Source organism: Scatophagus argus, chromosome 21 (assembly GCF_020382885.2).
Source record: "Scatophagus argus isolate fScaArg1 chromosome 21, fScaArg1.pri, whole genome shotgun sequence".
Classification (NCBI taxonomy): domain Eukaryota; kingdom Metazoa; phylum Chordata; class Actinopteri; family Scatophagidae; genus Scatophagus; species Scatophagus argus.
In genome coordinates, this window is record NC_058513.1 from 2,889,964 (window position 1) to 2,908,798 (window position 18,835).

Sequence of the window (18,835 nt, forward strand, 5' to 3'; positions counted from 1 at the left end):
TGTTATGGTTATCAAAATCTCAGTCACAACAGGAGACAACAACAACCTTCAAGCTACACAGTGAAAATGGAAAATTAGCCTAACCTGGTCACTAATGGTAACAGCTAGCAGTTGTTAGCTTTTCTGTTGTAGGGATTTAGCCATTTTAATTCCAGGGTTCAGCTCCCTGTGGGTAAAACATGTTCTCACTGACACTACATTGCAGGAGAACCTCGAGTGCATCCTGGGATTAGCATTGACCAAGATGACTGTGACTAGTTTAAAGAAATGCAAACAAGCCAGAGCATTTCCCGCCATACCAGAATGATAAGTGGTGTGTTGTTATTATTACTGTTCCCCACCACTGCTGCTACTCTGAAATATAGCAAATACAGTGTCTAGTGTGAATATAGTGTCTTTTAAACATCATGATGAAAGTTCATGTAAATTCCCTGTAAATATCAGACTGGTTTTGGCTGAATGGCTTACATGCTGGAAAATATTAAAGTATAGTATATAGTATGCAGAATTTCTCAGCTTCTATTTGTAAGCATACAATTCAAAGGTGTAGTAAGGAAGAAAGATAGCTAACTAAGAGTATAATTTTCTGGAAATCAAAATATAGATTACATTGATATAATAATTCACATAATTACAAACACAGCCTATTCAAGTACTATACATGTGATCTGTGATTTCACTTCCTGGTTCAGTCTGCACTAATCATATCGGTTTGCCTCATACAAGGCAACAGTTTTAGTTATTGATCTGTCAGATATTTAGACTGTCAGGGCTTCACATCTGAACAGATGTTATTCCAACAATGCTCACATCCCACTTAAAACAAGTCTTTGTCTGGCCAAATACTACAATGATTAATGACTCAGTGTTGTTGTCACTTTTCAATGTTATTATAGTTTGATCAGAGAACAACCAGATCTTTCTCCAGGTCCAACTAAGAAAAAACAAACAAATAGAAAAACTATATATTTAAACCAATCTCACACATACTGAAAGGAAAATAGCTGTCTCGCTTTCCATAGTAATGGGAGAAAAATGCCAGCCTCCTTCCTTGATGTAGGCCTGATTCTTCATGATAACTAAGGCTGTGTTTGAACCTCCAACACCAAAATTCAGTCACGTAGGTATTTTTTCAAGTTTTTGACTAATGTTCAATTCTATTTTTTAAAATAAAAATATCTATTTTTGTTATTCCAAAAACAACAGGCAGGGGAAAATAGTTTTTTCACCCCAGGAAGTGTCTGCAGGCCTTCAGCTTAGATTTTAAATTATCCCAACAAGCTCTGCCAGCAAGATAGGACGGACTGTGTTTTGTACCCTGAGAGGTGAAGCCCACAACACAAAAGTCCTTAAAGCACTGCACTTCTAACTACTCACTGCTCATTAAGCTGGTTGTCACAATCAACTTGAAAGTAAGAGCGAGGGGGATGAACATTGGAGTTTGAAAAGTGAGGGGGACATGTCCTTGATAGAAAGACTCCATCAAAGCCGGCAGGACACTCACAAAAAGCATGAAGTGGAAGGGTCTGAAATGAGAGGCAGGGTGAGTAACAAAATGAAACAGGAAACGTGGACCATGACAAGAACATGGAAAACTAAAACTCGACAGGATGTGTCAGTAAGATATTAGAAAATACTTTTCTGATTGAATTAAGGTTACATGGCTGAACAGCAACATCTCAGGTCGCAGCAACCAAAAACAAGGACTCATCTCGGTTTGAATTATCAGACGAGGATCCATATGTGGAAGCAAGCACAGGTGTGTCTGTGATTTATTCAGGTAGAACACCATTTTTTTTTAAACAGCAGAATTTCCTTGCACAAACAGTGACTGGATAATCCACAGACCTTTTTGATGTTCTTTGTTTTATTTACAGAATAGATAATCTCTGTGAAGACAGCAGGTTCTACGGCTTATCCGGAGCATCACAATAAACAAATAAATCTCATGAAGAGATATATCCTTTTACTGTCCCTGAATTTATTTAAATATTTTTAAAATTGAATCATAGACTAGCTTATTAAACTGATCTTAATAGATTAAAAAAAAATTCAAAATCAGACAAAAGTAATAATAACTGCAACTACACTAGTCACATAAATTTCAGCGTGTGTTAGTACACCAGTGCCAGCTTGAATGTGGATGGAGAAAATCATTGCCATTATGAGTCACAGTCAGCTCCCAACATGCACGCAGTAGGTGTTGTTGCTGTGACTAGTTTCTGCCTGACTGCTCAAAACGTGGCCCAAATCACCATCCTCTCCCTGCTTATCTCCCCGCATGCAGGACCCAACCCCAGTTATTTGTGATAATCCACAGATTGTACAGTAGGCAGCTAACAGACATTTGTTTTACGACAGATGCCAGATTCAGATAAACATTTAATTAGCAACTCATCAGCTCTGTCAAAGCCAATTACCCCAGTCTCTAGCCCTAGCCAAAAACTGCTCCTCTCACGGTTGGTCTGCACAGCAGCTGACTCTGCTGGCTGAGGCGGGACGGGAGGAGCGAGAGGCAATGCGGAGCCGAGGCTCCCATACTGCACCAAGATTGTGAGCGGCTAATCCAGCCTCTCTGCCACTGCCGACTCTAGTGGGTCAGAGCAGTGAGGAGAATGGTTTAGATAGAATTACAGGCTGAGACAACATTGTGGTATTTATCAGCACTTTACACGCCTGTTGTGAAAATTACTGCGAGCGAGGTGTCTTGGCAGCGCTTGCGGTTGTCACGACAGCACATTTCTCAGCACTCAGAGGGAGTGTAATGCGAATTTGTAAATTTTGGGAGGCATGGCGGACACACTGTTTGGCTGACAAGTGATCTCTGGGCATTATAGTGTAAAAAGAGCACAGAAGTGGCAGTTTAGAAGAAAAAAATGGGCAGAAAGCAGTGATAGCAGTCCGCCTTCCACCAAATGACCACAGGATAATTAGACAGTTAGATGACCGCAGTGTAGATTTGTATGTATGTAGAACATGTGAGAAACAAGAGCACGTGGTCAGACAACAAATGTGGGAATTCAAGGCATCCTCTCTGGTTAGTTAATGTTGCGCTGAGAAATCACATTATTACATTTCACTGAAATTAGAACTCTGCATGCCTACATATCATACACACCATGGCATCTCTATAGCTCTCATGTTAGAAGCTTCTCCGCACTGACCTGTAACCTAGCAACCGTCTGACATCTCACGCAAGCGGATGATTAAAGGTACCTTCTTTCACATTCTGAGCATGAACCCTTTTGATAGATTTCCCCCCCTTCGACTCCAGCATTCTCTTCTCAGTAGCATGCCAAGAACACTCATATTACCTACAAATATGAAATATGAATCTCCACACTGGTTTTAGCTTTTTGAGACCAGGGGGTTTGGAGCTGCTGTAGTTTGCAAAGCCCCATCATTAACTGCTCTGGAGAGCTGTTATGCATCTGGCTTTTCACTCACATCAGGACAGTGGCTGGGATGCAGTGGCAGTTGGGGGAGTCTTTGGTCCAAAAAGAGGCTCATCTTCTGGGTCCTAATACGCCACTCCACAAGCCTAAATAAAGAATAAATGCCTTTGCTTAAGAGCCTGGAAGCTGGTGTCCTTTATTAGCCTTTGCAAAACCCATCAATTTTCAATACTGCTTTATCCATCACGGTCGCAGGGGGGCTTGAACCTATCCCAGCTGTCAAGGGGCAAGAGGTGGGGCACACCTTGGACTGGTTGCCAGTCAATCGCAGGGCTGATGCACAACGACAGACAGTCACATACACTCACACCTAGGGGCAATGTAGAGTGGCCAATTAACCACTGGCCACTTCATAGACTTGAACCCAGAACGTTCTTGTTGTGAGTTGGCAGCAGTAACCACTGCACCACTGTGTAGCTGCACCCTTTACAAAACCAAAATCACAAAAGCATATTTAAACTACAAATGCTAGCATGCCGGACTAACTATCTAGGGACCTTGTGTTCCTTCCAAGGAGCCAATCTTGAACTAACTATTATATATTGTATACTCTGAATGAATTGGAATCATGATTGGGTCAAAATTTTAATTTTACTATCAATACCTGCAAGACTGATAACATTACCATCAGCCCCAACTGTACTTCGTGGTATGTGTTGTTAGCAGCTGGCTAGCGGTTTCTTAGACAAACCGCTTGCAAGAAAAACACAGCAGGTCCATGGTCAAACATTAAACTCATAGCCAGGCGCCCAGTCAGAGGCAGAGAGAGCTGGGTCTTGCTAGAAAAGCAGTGGGATCCATAAAATGCAAGTTAAACATTAGCATGTTAGCACTGTCATTGTGAGTATGTTAGCATGCTAAAGTCAGCTAGTAAGTTGCACTACAACAGGCATTCAAGCATGGCTTCCTTAGAGCAAATAAAGTAACAAATAATTTAACAATAACATTGTTACAATACTGGGCTAACTAGTTGCCTTGCAACACAAGGCTTTTCTTTTATTTCAGTGTCTTGTACAACATCAACTGGTGAGGATACTGACTTTTATCCTGAGCTTTAGAAAAGGCCTAACAAAATGCTGGGTTTTTCAACCAGTTCACTGCGTTAGAGATTAGCAATTAGCTAACACTAGCTAATAAAATGTGCTACCAACATATTGATGATCATCACAGATGAGATGTCTGCTTTTGTTTACTTGTGTACAAAATCTCAAATTAATTTCTGTCAAAAATTAGTCCAAATTTTGAGTTGTGATTCTGCCACCATTATTACTGTACCTTGTGAGAACTGAAAGCCTGACTTAGAAAAATATAGCAAAAGTATTTGGGGCTTAACTGATGACTGGTAGGATGAGTAATATACATAAGAACATTTTTTGCAGTACAGGCAAATGTATTCCTCAACATTGCAGCTGCAGGGGAACTGCACGTGTGCACAGGCAGAATCTACTTCCATTATGCCGACTTTAAGTGTGATTTGGGAGGTCTACATAAATTGTGCCACCATGCAACAATTGCTTTTCTTCTCCTACTTCCCCTCATCTGCTCCTCACACCCCTCTGTTTCTGAGTGCATTGTTAAGGCTCTCCAATAACCAGATAAAAGAGACGTCAGGGGACCTTGGCTGAGTGACACAGCAAGAGAACAAGAAAGAGGGGAGAGATTTTTAGTGCTGGGTAATACTGTAGTGCGCGCCTCTACTGTACATGCTTTTGAGGGATATCTCTGTGACACTCCACACTTTCTGCTTTGGAGAGGATTGCTTAATCTCAAATAGGGCGGAGGAAGAACGAAAGGAAGGAAGTGGAAGGAAGGGGCGAGAGAGGTGGGGGAGAGTTGGTCAAAAGACTTGGAAGAGAAGAAGCAAGACTGGAAATGGGAGATATGGGAAGGAGTGCATATTGGCAATAAAATGGAATAGCCTATAATGTAGCGCATGTGAAAATAAAACCAAATGCACAATCTGGAATGATGAGATAAAACATCTTTATTCTGGAAGTTTTCTGGAAAGAGTGGAAATTTATGCAAAGTTATTTATATACATACAAAAATATATGATCACTTAAGACTTGATTAAGTTGTTAAAATGAGTAAATAGTGTAGGTAGTTTTACAGATTCTAAAATGTGTGAAATCACGCTTTAGTTAAATTTATTCTGTTATATTCCCCCACCAGCTTCAGCTTTACAACACCTCCTCATAAAATGACTCACAAGATGACATTACAAGAACTTGTTCTCAAACACATATAGATAATTGGTCTTTTACATATAGCAGCTCAAACAAAGTAAAACAAGTCATTTTAACAGTCTTCAAGTACTGGAGTCTCAAAAAGCTGCATTTCATGGCAATTTTGGGCACACTGGAATCCTTGAACGCCAAGAAAAAAGAAAAAAAAAAGAAAAACGAAACAGCAAAGATAGAAAATGAGTCTTTTGCTGTTCTATTTCTGCACTTTGGATTTTACTCTTGAGATGTGATGTGTCACCTCCTGTGGGTGGGTGGAGAGAAATTTCTTGCCACTGGACATGACACCAGAAATTCAAACAGAGAAAACCTGAAGATCTGTGGAGATCAGGTATGCTTTTATAATGCAGTGAGATGTAAAGCGAAATATGCAACTTTTGTAGCACGGGATAATTACACGATGTGGCCCAGTGAATTTCACTTCATTTCTAAGATCAATGCAACTGATGGTACTGAGCTAGCAGTAAGGAGTCCAGGAGTGCTTCTTTAACCACAGCAGTAAACAAATATGGCCTCAGAGGGGGAATGTGCAGCAGGAAGGAAGGAAAAAAGAAACAGAGAAAAGAAGAGGTGACAAAGTTTCATAAATGTGTCAACGCATACAGAGCTGTAACTTGTCAGCCGAGGTTGTTTTGAGGGAAATTATGCCTAACAGAAGAAGTCAACTTTCTCTTGTTGTTTCATGCCATAGCACTTGCAGTCTGCAACGCTCAAACTGCAGCTCATGCTTGCTTGCCCCCATGCTTTAAGATTTTCAGGTGGCACAGTCCTGAGCGCAGCAAAACAATCTTCCCTAAACTGAAGTGTCTGCATTTGTGTATTCACGTTGACCACGTTTCTGCCCTTCATGCTGCCGAGCTACTCAGCTAGCATCCTTTGTGCCAGCTGACCACTATTGGCTACAAGTTTTTATTAAAAAAATGTTCCAATGTATATATTTCAGCAATGGTTGACTATTGACAATGTTTTTTTTATGCCAGTAGCATTAACATGTGGCCTTCACTATGATATTTATCCAGACGTGTTTATGGACTTTTCTGTAAGTCTTCACTGGGTTACAGACCCAAACACCTACGTTAAAATAACTGCTTGTGAAGTCAAAGCCATTTTGCATAGACGACATCATTTGGAGCCAAAGTCTGAGCAATAGTGATCAGACAGTGGATTCATTTATTGATGATTTTAATTTGGCTCATGTCCCATCTGCTAACATGGAGGAGGATGGGTTTCTGACCTATACAGTAGCCAGTCACCGCTGGGGCAAACAAGATGTTTGGGCTTTACTTTTGGGGAGCTTATTTTTGTCATCCATCTTTATACATGGTCAACGAGCAATATCTGCTAATATAAGCTAATAGGAGTCATACCAGACCATTTAAGTTGTTGCAGCAAAGTTGAGCAAGGATGCATTTTAGTTTTTATAAACTGACCTTTTCATTTGTAAGTGGAAAACTGCACTATTTCTTCCTTCCTATAATTACATGGTCTCCCTGTAATATCTTTAGTTCCAATTGAATCTAATCCTTGACCCTGTTGGCACAAAAAAGTACTTCTGCTAGATCTGCAGAAGTAAGGCTACACCAGCTAAAGTCCACTTGGAGGGATTCTCTTTGGTCTTCAGATTGAAGGTCCATACATACGTGGGTCCCCTCTGGCGGGTCTTATAGACCGGACATTGGTACACATTCCTGTTCTCCTGTTTGTCCACAGGAATGGCTCGGATGAAGATGACTGGCATGGTTGGGGTGAGCTCTTTCAGACGTGCATCTACAATCATCCCAGTCTGAAAGAGGTTTGGAGGGGAAAGGAGAGAGAGGGAGGGAGGGAGGGAGGTGTGTGGGGGGATGACAAGCCAGTCAGCCAGAGACAGAAACATTTCACGGAGATGATTTGTAGTGAAAACTTTTTCCAGACTCTGTGCTTGCCATTAAGGTTGCTTTTAATAATGTTCTTTTGTAGGAAAGAAAAACAGACATTTGACTAATCTTGGCTGGCATGAGCAATATTAGACTCCCAGTTTGGAGAACACAATCTTGTGGTATCCTTGAAAAGTGGTCAAAGTCAGCAAAGTTGGAGTCGAAGTCAAGCTGCGCTGCCTTAGAATACACACTCTATAAACACACTGAAACAGAGTGGTCTGTCTCATTAATTAATCCTCCTACACTTAGTGCCTGACAAACAGAAGTTTCGCCATGCATGCACAGTGACTTTCAGGAATGAATGTAAATCCTGATGACTTTGGAAAGCTCAGAGGAGAAAGCCCTAATTGCATCTGCATCTGCTATAAAACTTTAAAGAGGTGTTAAATACCAATAACTTTATGTCCGTTTGGGTAAATACAAACGAATGGGATCTTAACGCAGACCGTGTGGACTCATCGAAATTCAATATAATTCTATTTAATGACACTATATACACCGTTAGTACAGTAACAGATATCCATCCTAATTGTATAATGTCACAACATATTGAGAGAATAAAATGTATTACAAAGATCGAGTATTCATCACCATTAAGGGGTATCCATCACACAAACATACAGCTTCCCCTGTGTGTTTTGTGCATTTCTATCTTGTCTATTCAGCACACAAGGTGTTTGTCATATACAGTATCTAGTTGTCCAGATGACTGAACCCCCTCTGAATAAAGTGCAAGGTTCATTAATATAAATGAGTAAGTTTATCATAAATCTTTGACTTTTATTGCTGCACAGAGCTGTGTCCAGATGGAGCGCTGCTTTCACTCCCATTCACTTTCTGCTACAGCTCTGAACTGGCTGAGAGGAAGACACAAAGAGAGGAGGGGTGGGAGGAGGAGGAGGAGAGCGGAGTTGTGAGGAGCAGCCGCCCAGCCCGTCTGTCCGCCTGTCTATTTGCCTGCGCCTCCAACTTTAATGAAGAAAAAAGGAACCACTCCTCTAAGTGTTCAAGTGCACACTCTGCACATTGCCTAATTAAGAGGTCTACAGGGATGCTCCTTGAAAGCTGGGCGCATATACAGCAGCAGCATGTATGTAGATAGATAGAGCCCTGGGAAGCTGAGTAACGCACTGCGCTCCAAGAACCGAACGCCAGCAGGATGCAAAGCAGAAAATGAAGCCACAAAGGGAAAGTGGAGGCCCTTCGGGGCCAAAATATTGAAGTAACTTTACTTGACTCAGTTCAAAGATACAGTTTTGAGGTTAGCTCACCTTATGTTCATGTTAAAGTCTATCATCCACATTCAGAAGTAATGTGTAAAGGAATATTTCTGTATAGGGTGTTTGTGAATCAAAGTGTGTTGTTGTTGGTTCTGTATCCACACCTTCCCTGGAGACCAGATGTCAGAATAAGCTATTTGACAGTCAGCCCAACAACGAAATCAATGAATGACTCATGTACCTGTGTGTCCCAGCGGGCGCCTTCCATGTACAGCCCGTGTACGTAGGCCCCTTCGCGAGGCGGTAAACTGAAGTCCTCACGATTCTTCTTGGTGACATCGCACTGCAAACACATGCGGTCCAGAGGCCACTCATTCCTGTCATCCAAACACAGGAAGATTTACTGTGTTGTGACCAAGTGCTTTCTCCAACATTTCAACCCTCAATGTCCAAATTCACTCCGGCCCTACCTTCGAGCCATAGCCTGCATGATGGCTGTGAGGAAGGACTGCGGGTTGAAGAAGCCGGCAAGCCACACTGCAGATGGTAAGACGAAATCCGCTGACCAGGCCTCCAGCTCCTTGATTCTGGCCAGCAGGTCAGTGAACCACAATGCAAGGCCAGACATAGAGGGGTAAGCCCGCTTGGTCCAACTGTCTGGCACTATGTCCAGGAAAATAGCATTCTGAAGGTTTTCCATGTCACTGGTCATGGTCAGCTCTCCCTGAAAGGTTGGGGCCACAGGAAAGAAGAACATTTGCTGTCAAGTTGAAATAATCAATTTTGTCAAATTTTCAAGTTTATTATGAATATTTTGTATTACAAAACAAGAAAAATGATCTTTGGAGATATGTCAGCAATGCTCCTTTAAGTCCTGGTCACACCGCAGAGTGGGACAGTGACTTTTATCCATGACTGCTGGTGAAACTGAAGGTGGGTAGCAGCTTGCTGAAGTAGTGACTACTCATAGTTAATAATCTGCTGTAGTTGGTGAGCTAACACCAAACTCATGCAAGCCAGTCGGGAACACGCTAGTGCTTCTAGTTGTCGTGGTCACATTTGTTCATTGAACAATTTCCTTGGTGTTTTAGTGTTGTTCCCAGCCAATCAGTTCCACTTCTTTCCATACTTGTTACCATGGATTTACTTTGTACCTGTGAGCAAATCCACTGATTGGGGTGATTCCATTGAGATGCTCTTGCCTTTTTTAAATGCTGGCATGACCACAGCTGTGTTTAACTGAGACTGACATTATGACATACATATAAAATAAAATTGCACAATCTATTGTATACACTATTATTGTTTTGTTTACCATTATATTTATTTTCTTTTTTTCCTATTAATGCTCTTTGACTTTGACTGAAATAACTATTTAATCTTTTTATTTTTATTTTTCTCTACTGCCAAATTTTATTGGTTTTCTCTGACGCAAGTACATTTCTTGCACGACTGAAAAAGTACTTGGCAATAAACATGATTCTGGTTAAAAATAAAATTTTTCTCCCACTTCAATAACAATAAATTTTTGTTTTGCTTCATTTAATACACATTCATTCCAGTGAAGATAACAGGCGTATTTGGTGATGCCATCCTCAAACCTGGCCATTAAAGTGGACATTTGAGTCGAAATTATTTTGGTGGTGATGTCAGTAAGAACTCTGTTTTACAGAAAACCCACTCTGTAATGAGAGGCCTCGTGTTTGTTGAAAAGGATACAGCAGCGAGAAAGCTTATACAGTCTTACTGTGGCTCTTTTGTGTCGTGTCATGGCTGATGTCCGACCATAAAATAAACATTTTAGAGTCTTTGGGGTGTTTATATTTTGCTGAAAGGAGAGCACAGGGCATGTAATTGAAATATCTGCGTGCTTTAGCAGGGAAACAACATGCCATTTCATTTCAGACAGACATAAACTTTATTACTGCTTTCATATGAATTTTCCAGTGTTTGCCGTAATTTGATGAACAGGCTGTTTATGAATATTAGAAAAATCTTTTGTGTAATTTGGCTTTTATCCTCTTTCTGATCATCTGGATAATAGCTCTTTTAATTATGATGACTATTCTCAGCGTTTACAGATGCTGCCTCTGGTGTACAGCAAAGTTCTTGGATGGCTTGTGAATTTTCACAGCAGACAGGAATTCGGTGTGCCACTTTCCGTTTGTCTTAGAAGCTAAACATTGGAGGTGACACCTCCCAGGCACATAAGGTGTTGCACGGTAACGAGCCCTCAGAAACGACTGTTGAATACATAAACATGAAGACGAGCACACTGTGACAGATAAGGAAACAAGTTGTAAGACAGCCAGGAGAAGATGGCACTGAAGAGTAATGAGACGGCAGACGAGTGAAAACAGTGGTGTCCTTCACCCACTGAAGCTAGAGCTGATTTAGTGCTGATGTACAGATACCCAAATATGACAGTCACAACGATTTTTTATGAGGGTGATTAAGGTTCTATAGATTGGTCTACATCTGTGTGCTTACTGTGAACCTTTAACCATCGCAACTCCCCTCAAAATATCCAATTTGTCAGTTCAGCCACAGCAGACTTTGACACATCACAGCACTATGAAACTGCACCACCTCACCAAGGCTAACATTCTGATAGTTCCTATTTATTCCACTATAAAGACGAAATATGATTCCATTTGCTGGTACAATAGTCTACATGGCTTTTAAATCACTGAGCCGATTTATTGAAGCTTGTAGTGTCGGGAGATCGAAGCCTCATAACTCCTGACAAACGCTTTTACACAGTTTCACCCCCCATCCCCAACCTCCCTCTCTTTCTTTTCCTTTGCTGTTAGCACACGACTCAGTCAGGCTTGACACACAGAGCGCAGACGTCTCATTCCTTTCTGCTACTCTGTAAGCCGGATCCCTGAGTCATTCTGAAGACTGGGCTGACAAAAACAACAGAGATAACGGTGCAGTTATGCAGGAATACTAATGCAGCAGCACATCAGAGTCGGCCACCAAGCCAACTTATAGTGTGAATCATAGAATCATAGCTGCTGAGCATATCTGAGCATATTTGGTCTGTGGTGAATTTTGAAGGACAGCTCACTTGGTTTACATTTGAGGTATTTAGCTTTTAGCACCATTTCTCTTAGGCCAGGGGTTCTCGTCTGCAGACAACTGAAAGTGATTTAGGTTGTTTCAAGGGAGTCCCTAACTAAATGAGAAGTAAGCCCCATTTGGACAGGATCAACATTGCATGGGGAGGTGGGGAATGAAATTGTCACTATGCTGCTCTGTAATCTAACTCATTGTTCCAGATGGCATTTTAACCATCAGCTAATCACGGGATATACACCCTGTAATAGACATGGATATTCAGCGGGACGACGCCAAGAGAGAAAGCAAAAAGTCTCCACGGGGGGGACACAGCAGAGCTGAAGATGGAGGTGAATTAAGAGTCAAAATTCTGGCTCCTCAGCCTGAAATCTGAACACACAGACACACTGACATCATTCAGTGCAACTTTCAGAGGATGTCATCATTTTGTTACGTGTCATGGGTACTATCATGGGCACTTATTAAGAGGTGCAGTTACATGTTGTATGTACAGATTTGTGCAGAGATGCAAGTGATCACATGTGTAACCGAGATCTGTTTATGGAGGCTACAGAATGACGAGAAACACACACAGCTGTTGTGTTCACTGTTGCTGGTTGACGTGGAGACGGGTGAGGAGTTCCACATGACGAGTGTGTTCTGGAGATGGTTTCACTCTGAATAATAATGGGAACTGATATCTTTCTTTTTGAGGATTTGATGACGTGTGTAGTCACGTCATTTCAAATATTCCACATATTGCAGAGGACCCCCAAAAAGAGAAAAACAGGTCTACCACATAAATAATATATAATAATACAATATAATATATTCATACAGTAGTTTTTTTTATATGTTTAATAATTTGACCTCTTTGGGCCCTTTTTGGTGGAACTGCAGCTCATGAACATATGAAACATCACAAGGAGACTTCACTAGACATGACCCAAAAAAGACTGGCAATCACTAGTTTAAAATTATATAATTTATAGTATTTTATAAACTGGTCATTAGAGAGGGGGTCTAAGAGCCCAGGGTTGGGTAAGGAAAAAAAACACTCTAAATTTTAAATTAAACTCGTAAATTTACAATTAAAACTTGATAAATCTAAAAAAAACCATAAAGGTTGCCCAGCTTTTAGTAAGTGATTATTACACAAACTGATAAAACTCATCATCAGGGCCCTCTAATGTCCCCAATATGTCACTGTAGAAAAGTAACTAAAGCTATAAAATAAATGTAATTAGCACAATGATCTCCTCACCTTGAGTCCCAGGCTGAGCTCTCGGAGGGAGCGTCTGATCTCCTGTGTGAGGAGGTTCATGCGCTCACACTCCTGCAGCGCCACCACCTGGTAGGGAGTCCTCTCCTCCGCCTTGCCCAGCAGCTCGGCCATGTTGAACTCTTCAGGAAGCTTCTCCATGATCTCCTCAAGCGCCGAACGCACCTGATAATGCGTGAAGGAATGAACAAGTGTGTCAGGGAGTGTTTGGATGATGTGACAGTCATGTTTAATCTTACTGTTCCAATTAAAGATACTCAGGACACAAGAAACACAAAAGGGCAGAGAATATTAGCTGAAATAAAAGATTGGGGTTATCTGTGCGAGACTCACAGATAACTCAGTACTGCCAACACTGACAGCCTGAGAAACAGTTACAGTTTGATACAGACACTTGTATAAATATTCATGAAGATGTATTTTGCAAGGCAGCTCTTTGTTTTCAATAACAGTCTAATCCCACCAGAAAATCAATGCTGACATCATATTTTTATAGGCAACTGATGAAAGGTAACGTCTGTGTCAACATTTTCCCAAGGCAACCAGCATTAGCGATCTATCAACGGATTAGGTGCCGAGGTCATCATATCTATGGATTTTTCAGTTCAAATATCTGATCTGGGTTTGGCAGCTACTGAGCATGCTGAATACAAAGTGAGCTTCTTTGGTAAGCTCTGCATGTCTGCTGTCATCTGTTAAGACAGGAGTATCCAGGCTTCTGAACCAGAAAGGTCACACATCATAATACACAGAGGAACGGAAACACACACAAACTCACATGCAGCGGATAAGCGTGTTTGATAGTTGACCGGTTAAATTAGGCTTATTTTCAAGAAAAAAAGAAGTTTTGTAAAGGATATTTAAGCCGAATTCTAACCCAACTTACCATGGAAAATATTTCTTCTAGACTAGCTTGGTCCAGTCGCTTACTGTGAAAAGCCTGTCTTGATTAAGCCTAACAAATTGAAACATAATTATGCTGAGCTCAAACAGAGCTCATGTAACCAAATCAAGTCTGGTTTTTGAACAAATCATTCATGACTTTGAAACACGGAAACAAACTTAAACATAAAACAGCCACAGAGCAGCACATATTAAATATGTCTTACAGACAAATGAAAGAATGAAACTGCCCAAAAGCTTCTGGCAACATATTTTAGAGCAGTGGTGAGCTCAGACTTGGACATGGCATGGACTGTAATACTGACATAATGGGTTCATGGCCTACATGAGTAATCTGAAAGTTATTTCTACCATTAGTCCACAAAATGAATAATAATGTGTAAGCATTAATATGGTCCAGAAGTTGAAGTCAGTTGGATTTTGATGCTTTGTTTGTACATAGAACATTAAGAGCCTCCATATGGTGGAGGTGCTGTTTAAACAGCTAGTAATAGTCTGCTCCTCTGGCACTTGCTGAATTCTGGGTCTATGTTTTCTCTAATTTTATATCAGCAACATTTAAAGAGAGAAAATGATGAAAAAAGTTTCTTGTTACAACAGAACAGCTGTTAGCTAAAATTGGTTTGAGCTCTGGTGTTTAGCACTAAATCTGGGCAATGCAGCAAATTGACTGATGCTCACAATACAGCAGCAGTATAAAGGAACAGTCTGTCAGACTGAGTGTAACACTGGTTAAGTCTGAGACAAAGCTAAGCCTGAAAGCTATCTGGACTAGGACCAGGCGAGACTGAAGGTGCTCATGTTAACTTAGGTCAGATTTGTTTAACCCCCTTTGAAATTAATCAAATTCCAGATTTTCTTGGAATTTGCCTTACTTACAGAAGTTGGCCTGGTATAAATGGTAATCCTGCTTAAGAAACATCAAAGTCAATTTGCAGACACAAGTCTGACAGGGACTGAATTCAGATCCTTATCCAAACTGGAGTTTTACCTGGACCTAAGAGTAATATTTTTTTGTGCATATTTATTGACTGTATGCTCACGGATCTCTTGTGTTGGCAGTGATTCACCATTTTTGAAAAACTTCTGACTACTGAAAGAGCAAGTTATTTTAAATTAAGAGCAAGTCAGTTCGGATCTCGTGCTGTGGTTCTACTCGACAGCGATGACTGTTATTACCACCTGTCATATTTCTACATTATTATTATTTATACTATCAGCACTACTACTACTATTATTATTATTGTTAATGCAGTCTTTTATTGTTCCAATACTGTCATTTTCATTGTTGCTATGCATCTCTGTCTGTGCACCACTCCCCTTCACTCTCACAACCCAACCCGTCAAGGCGGATGGCCGCCCACCTAGAGCCGGGGTCTGCTCCAAGGTTTCTGCCTTCTAAAAGGAAGTTTTTCCTCGCCACTGTCGCAAAGTGTGGGTAGGGTTTTGGGGGGTTTGTTGGGCCTCCCTGTATCTCCAACATGACATTTTGTTGCTTATTTCAAGCAAGAGTAAGCATAAATGACTTTTTAACAAAACTAACACTCAGAGAACCAGGACTGTTATTTATAATATTAAAAAATTGGTACTTGCTCCACTGAGGGAGTGTGCAAGGCTGCACACTCTCTGACAGAATATTTGCTTGAGCTTTTACACTCAAATAAGCTTCATTTCAGAGCAGTACTGAACCAGAAAATGCACCAGAAAATGTCATCCCTGTAAAAATCACCCTCGGTGCTTTCGGGGGCCTCCCAACAGTTGGTCTGCAATTTATTTTCAATTCAGTGTGCAGCAGCTACTGAAAATGTCACCTGTTGTCATTGTGCGTTTAAGATTTGGCGCTCTGGCCCAGAGTTTAATGAGACAGTCAACTTTGTGAGACGCTTGTGTATCTGCTCTGGATATCTCCCATGTATGAGGGCTTGACTTTTCACGACGAGAATCACATCAGAATCATGACTTGATTTTAAATGTCACCTTTTTACCCCTTACTCACAGACCTGCTAGTGGGCCTGTCATCACAAATTCATGCTATGCAGCCAAACATTGTTCGTCGGCAGAGAACTTCATTTTAAATTCTAAAGAAGACCCCTGAGTTTCATAACGTACCAAATATGTCAAACTGAATTCTTGGGAACTTTGTGTAACATGATGCAAAACATCTCAAATGTTTCTAGTTCAGGGAATGTGCAGCCATAAATAAACAGAAGCTAAGGCATGAATATCACACTCATACATCAGATACATTTTGGCTTTTTGGTGGCTACAAAATAGTCACAAGTGGCATATTTGGTTAATAAAATAAACTTGACACTATGTACTTCAAAACTTAACATGACCTGTTGCCTTTTCTTCTAGGCACACATTTTATATGAAATTAAATTACAAATAAGTTACATTGTACTAAACCAAGCAAAAGCCACATGTAAGTCATGGACCTCAGCATTTCTAACCGACAGTAAATGTGATACTATAAGACACTGTGTGATAAGATTTAAAAAATCAAACCCTAAAGCTGCAAATTGGAAAATGTTAACTGTGAACACATTGCTTTCGGAACTCTTTGGGAGCACATCAAAGTCTTGATGGAAATAAGGGACAACCCAATGACAGGGCACCCTCAAAAAATTCCTTATTCCTTATTCCTATTCCTAGACATAACTTATTCCTTGAATAAGTTATGTCTAAACCAATGATGCAAGTATAATCAAGATTTGTTTTTGTTGTGTTAAAAAGCTTCTGAAACAGCTTTCAGATTCCAGAACTGTATGAAGAAAATAGATCAAAAAGTAATCTAACATCCCAGATGCATCTGAGAATAATAATCAGTTCAAACCGTTCCATAAGAACCTGATCGAACATATTTCACACGGATAAAGTCCATTTTTCTATTAGTTCATCCACAGAAAATTAATCAGGCATATTGTGACTGCTAATTAATTGTTCAGTAGCAATATTTCAAGCTATGTTTTGTATCTTCCTTACTTTTTCATCACGTGTCGTCCCGCCACCCTCACCGACTCCCCCATCCCTGGGCTGCATCTCCAGCACAGTGCGGAAAAGCTTCTCTGAGGTTTGCGTGAGGAAGCCGATCTCAGCGTTGGGGTGAAGGCCATACAGGTATGGCGACTCTGCGGGTAAGGTCTCGTCAATGTACTGGGGAAGAAAAAAAAAAAAGAAAAATTCACGTCAAAACTGTCCAGAATTCTTGTGTCATCTTAATCAAGATTTATGGATATCTGATTTATGAAGTTCAGGATTTCATAAAAGGTTGAAATTCAGCTGAGCAAAACAATTTCCTTGTCCTTTTTTTTTTTTTTAAATCTTCTTCCTGAAAACTAAAATAAGTTAAATACAAGTTTTTGACCTGAACAGGGCAATATCTAAGCACTAGCCCTAACTTACCCTTATACTATTTTATACATTGTATTTAACAGCATAAAGAATGGCAACCTCAATTACTCCCTGCCAGAAAAGTACCAAAGTCTTTTACTTCTCTCAGGTGTTCCTTCTAAAGTACTGCTGACAAAGGACAAGAATGGAAGCATATAAATGATGAGATATTTCTGGGTGAGATTCAAACACTCAGGATCAATTGACAGACTGTTAATGACCATAACAAGGGGACGGAAATGCAGCATTTTCCATCTGCTGGTCCATAATGAATATCAATATGCTTTTAAGTTAGTGCAGATGAAAGTGGAACTGAAAAAGGCTGCTTTTTGTGGGGGCACTTACATTAAATAAAAAAGCTCTTCTAATCATAATATCCTGATGAAAGTTTTGATGGAAAAATATATTGGCCTTTAATACAGAAACACTTTGTAGTCAGCTTGTCTGATCTCCTCTGAACTTGCTGGCTAACTTTTTCTGCTTGCATACACCTGTTTATTGTCGAAAGAGGAGTAAAACTGCTGAGTCACCTTCCTTCATTCTTACTTTTTTTTTGGCAACCCCTTTCCCTCTAAATATACTGTTAGCTCCAGATGGTAGTGACTGAGGACCCCAGGGACCCAAAGGCCTTCGCCGGCCCTGTTCTTCGGCCAATCTCAACCACTCAACCCTCAGCTTGGATATGTGGTGACAGCTGAATGTAAAACGCTCCATCCCTTCCCACCGGCACCAGTCAGGATGTGCCCGCTGAGCAGCACCCAGACTGAGAGAAAATTAAATACAAGTCGCACTCCCCACTCCCTCTGCCTCCCTGAGGACCTCATAGGGGAAATCTGGACTGTCGGAAAGAACACATTTTCTGAACCACTGTTATTCATATAAATGTTGGCAGTTGTCGGTTTTCCTTAAGGGACACTGCTGACATTGATTCCCGCTCTTAGAAAAGAAAGTTTTTTCAAAAGAAAAAAAACCACTCCAAAAACAAGCAATGTAAACCTCAAACTGAAATAGGGACAACATGCTTGGCCTTACTTATTTACTTGATAGGGAGCTGCAGCAGTTGACACAACAACCCATTGCGTGTCTGATATCACCCTGTCGATCAAGGTTTGTGTTAAATCCTAAATAAAAATGTACGACAGAAGAGGTGAGGCAGAGCGGCACCGCATGGGGCTGTCTTGACTTGAGTATAAAATGCTCTAAGGCTCAAAGCAAGGCTTATCATCATTAATGCCGATCACGCAGCAGACGAAGCCCACTCTCACCGCACACAAGTTGCAAAGTCAAATTCATACGTGTATCTTCATTTAACAGACGATGTCGGACACTTGGTTAACACAGTGACTCAACCCAGTAT

The 18,835-nt window shown here is 40.7% G+C and overlaps 1 protein-coding gene across 4 annotated transcripts in view; it reads right to left on the reverse strand.

The window, feature by feature from the left end:
- Positions 1-6,234: 6,234 nt before the first annotated feature.
- dnah9 (dynein, axonemal, heavy chain 9) overlaps positions 6,235-18,835 on the reverse strand; it is a 120,214-nt gene continuing 107,613 nt past the window's right edge. For 3 of the 4 annotated variants that reach the window (XM_046376223.1, XM_046376225.1, XM_046376227.1), the window contains 5 exons: positions 17,071-17,241; positions 13,165-13,347; positions 9,308-9,561; positions 9,079-9,214; positions 6,235-7,481 (listed from right to left, as the gene is read on the reverse strand). In XM_046376223.1, coding sequence (XP_046232179.1) covers positions 7,254-7,481; positions 9,079-9,214; positions 9,308-9,561; positions 13,165-13,347; positions 17,071-17,241 — 972 coding nt within the window. In that variant the 3' untranslated portion in view covers positions 6,235-7,253. Of the gene's footprint in view, positions 7,482-8,710; positions 9,007-9,078; positions 9,215-9,307; positions 9,562-13,164; positions 13,348-17,070; positions 17,242-18,835 lie in introns of those variants that run through there. The other variant, XM_046376224.1, reaches the window with a different exon arrangement.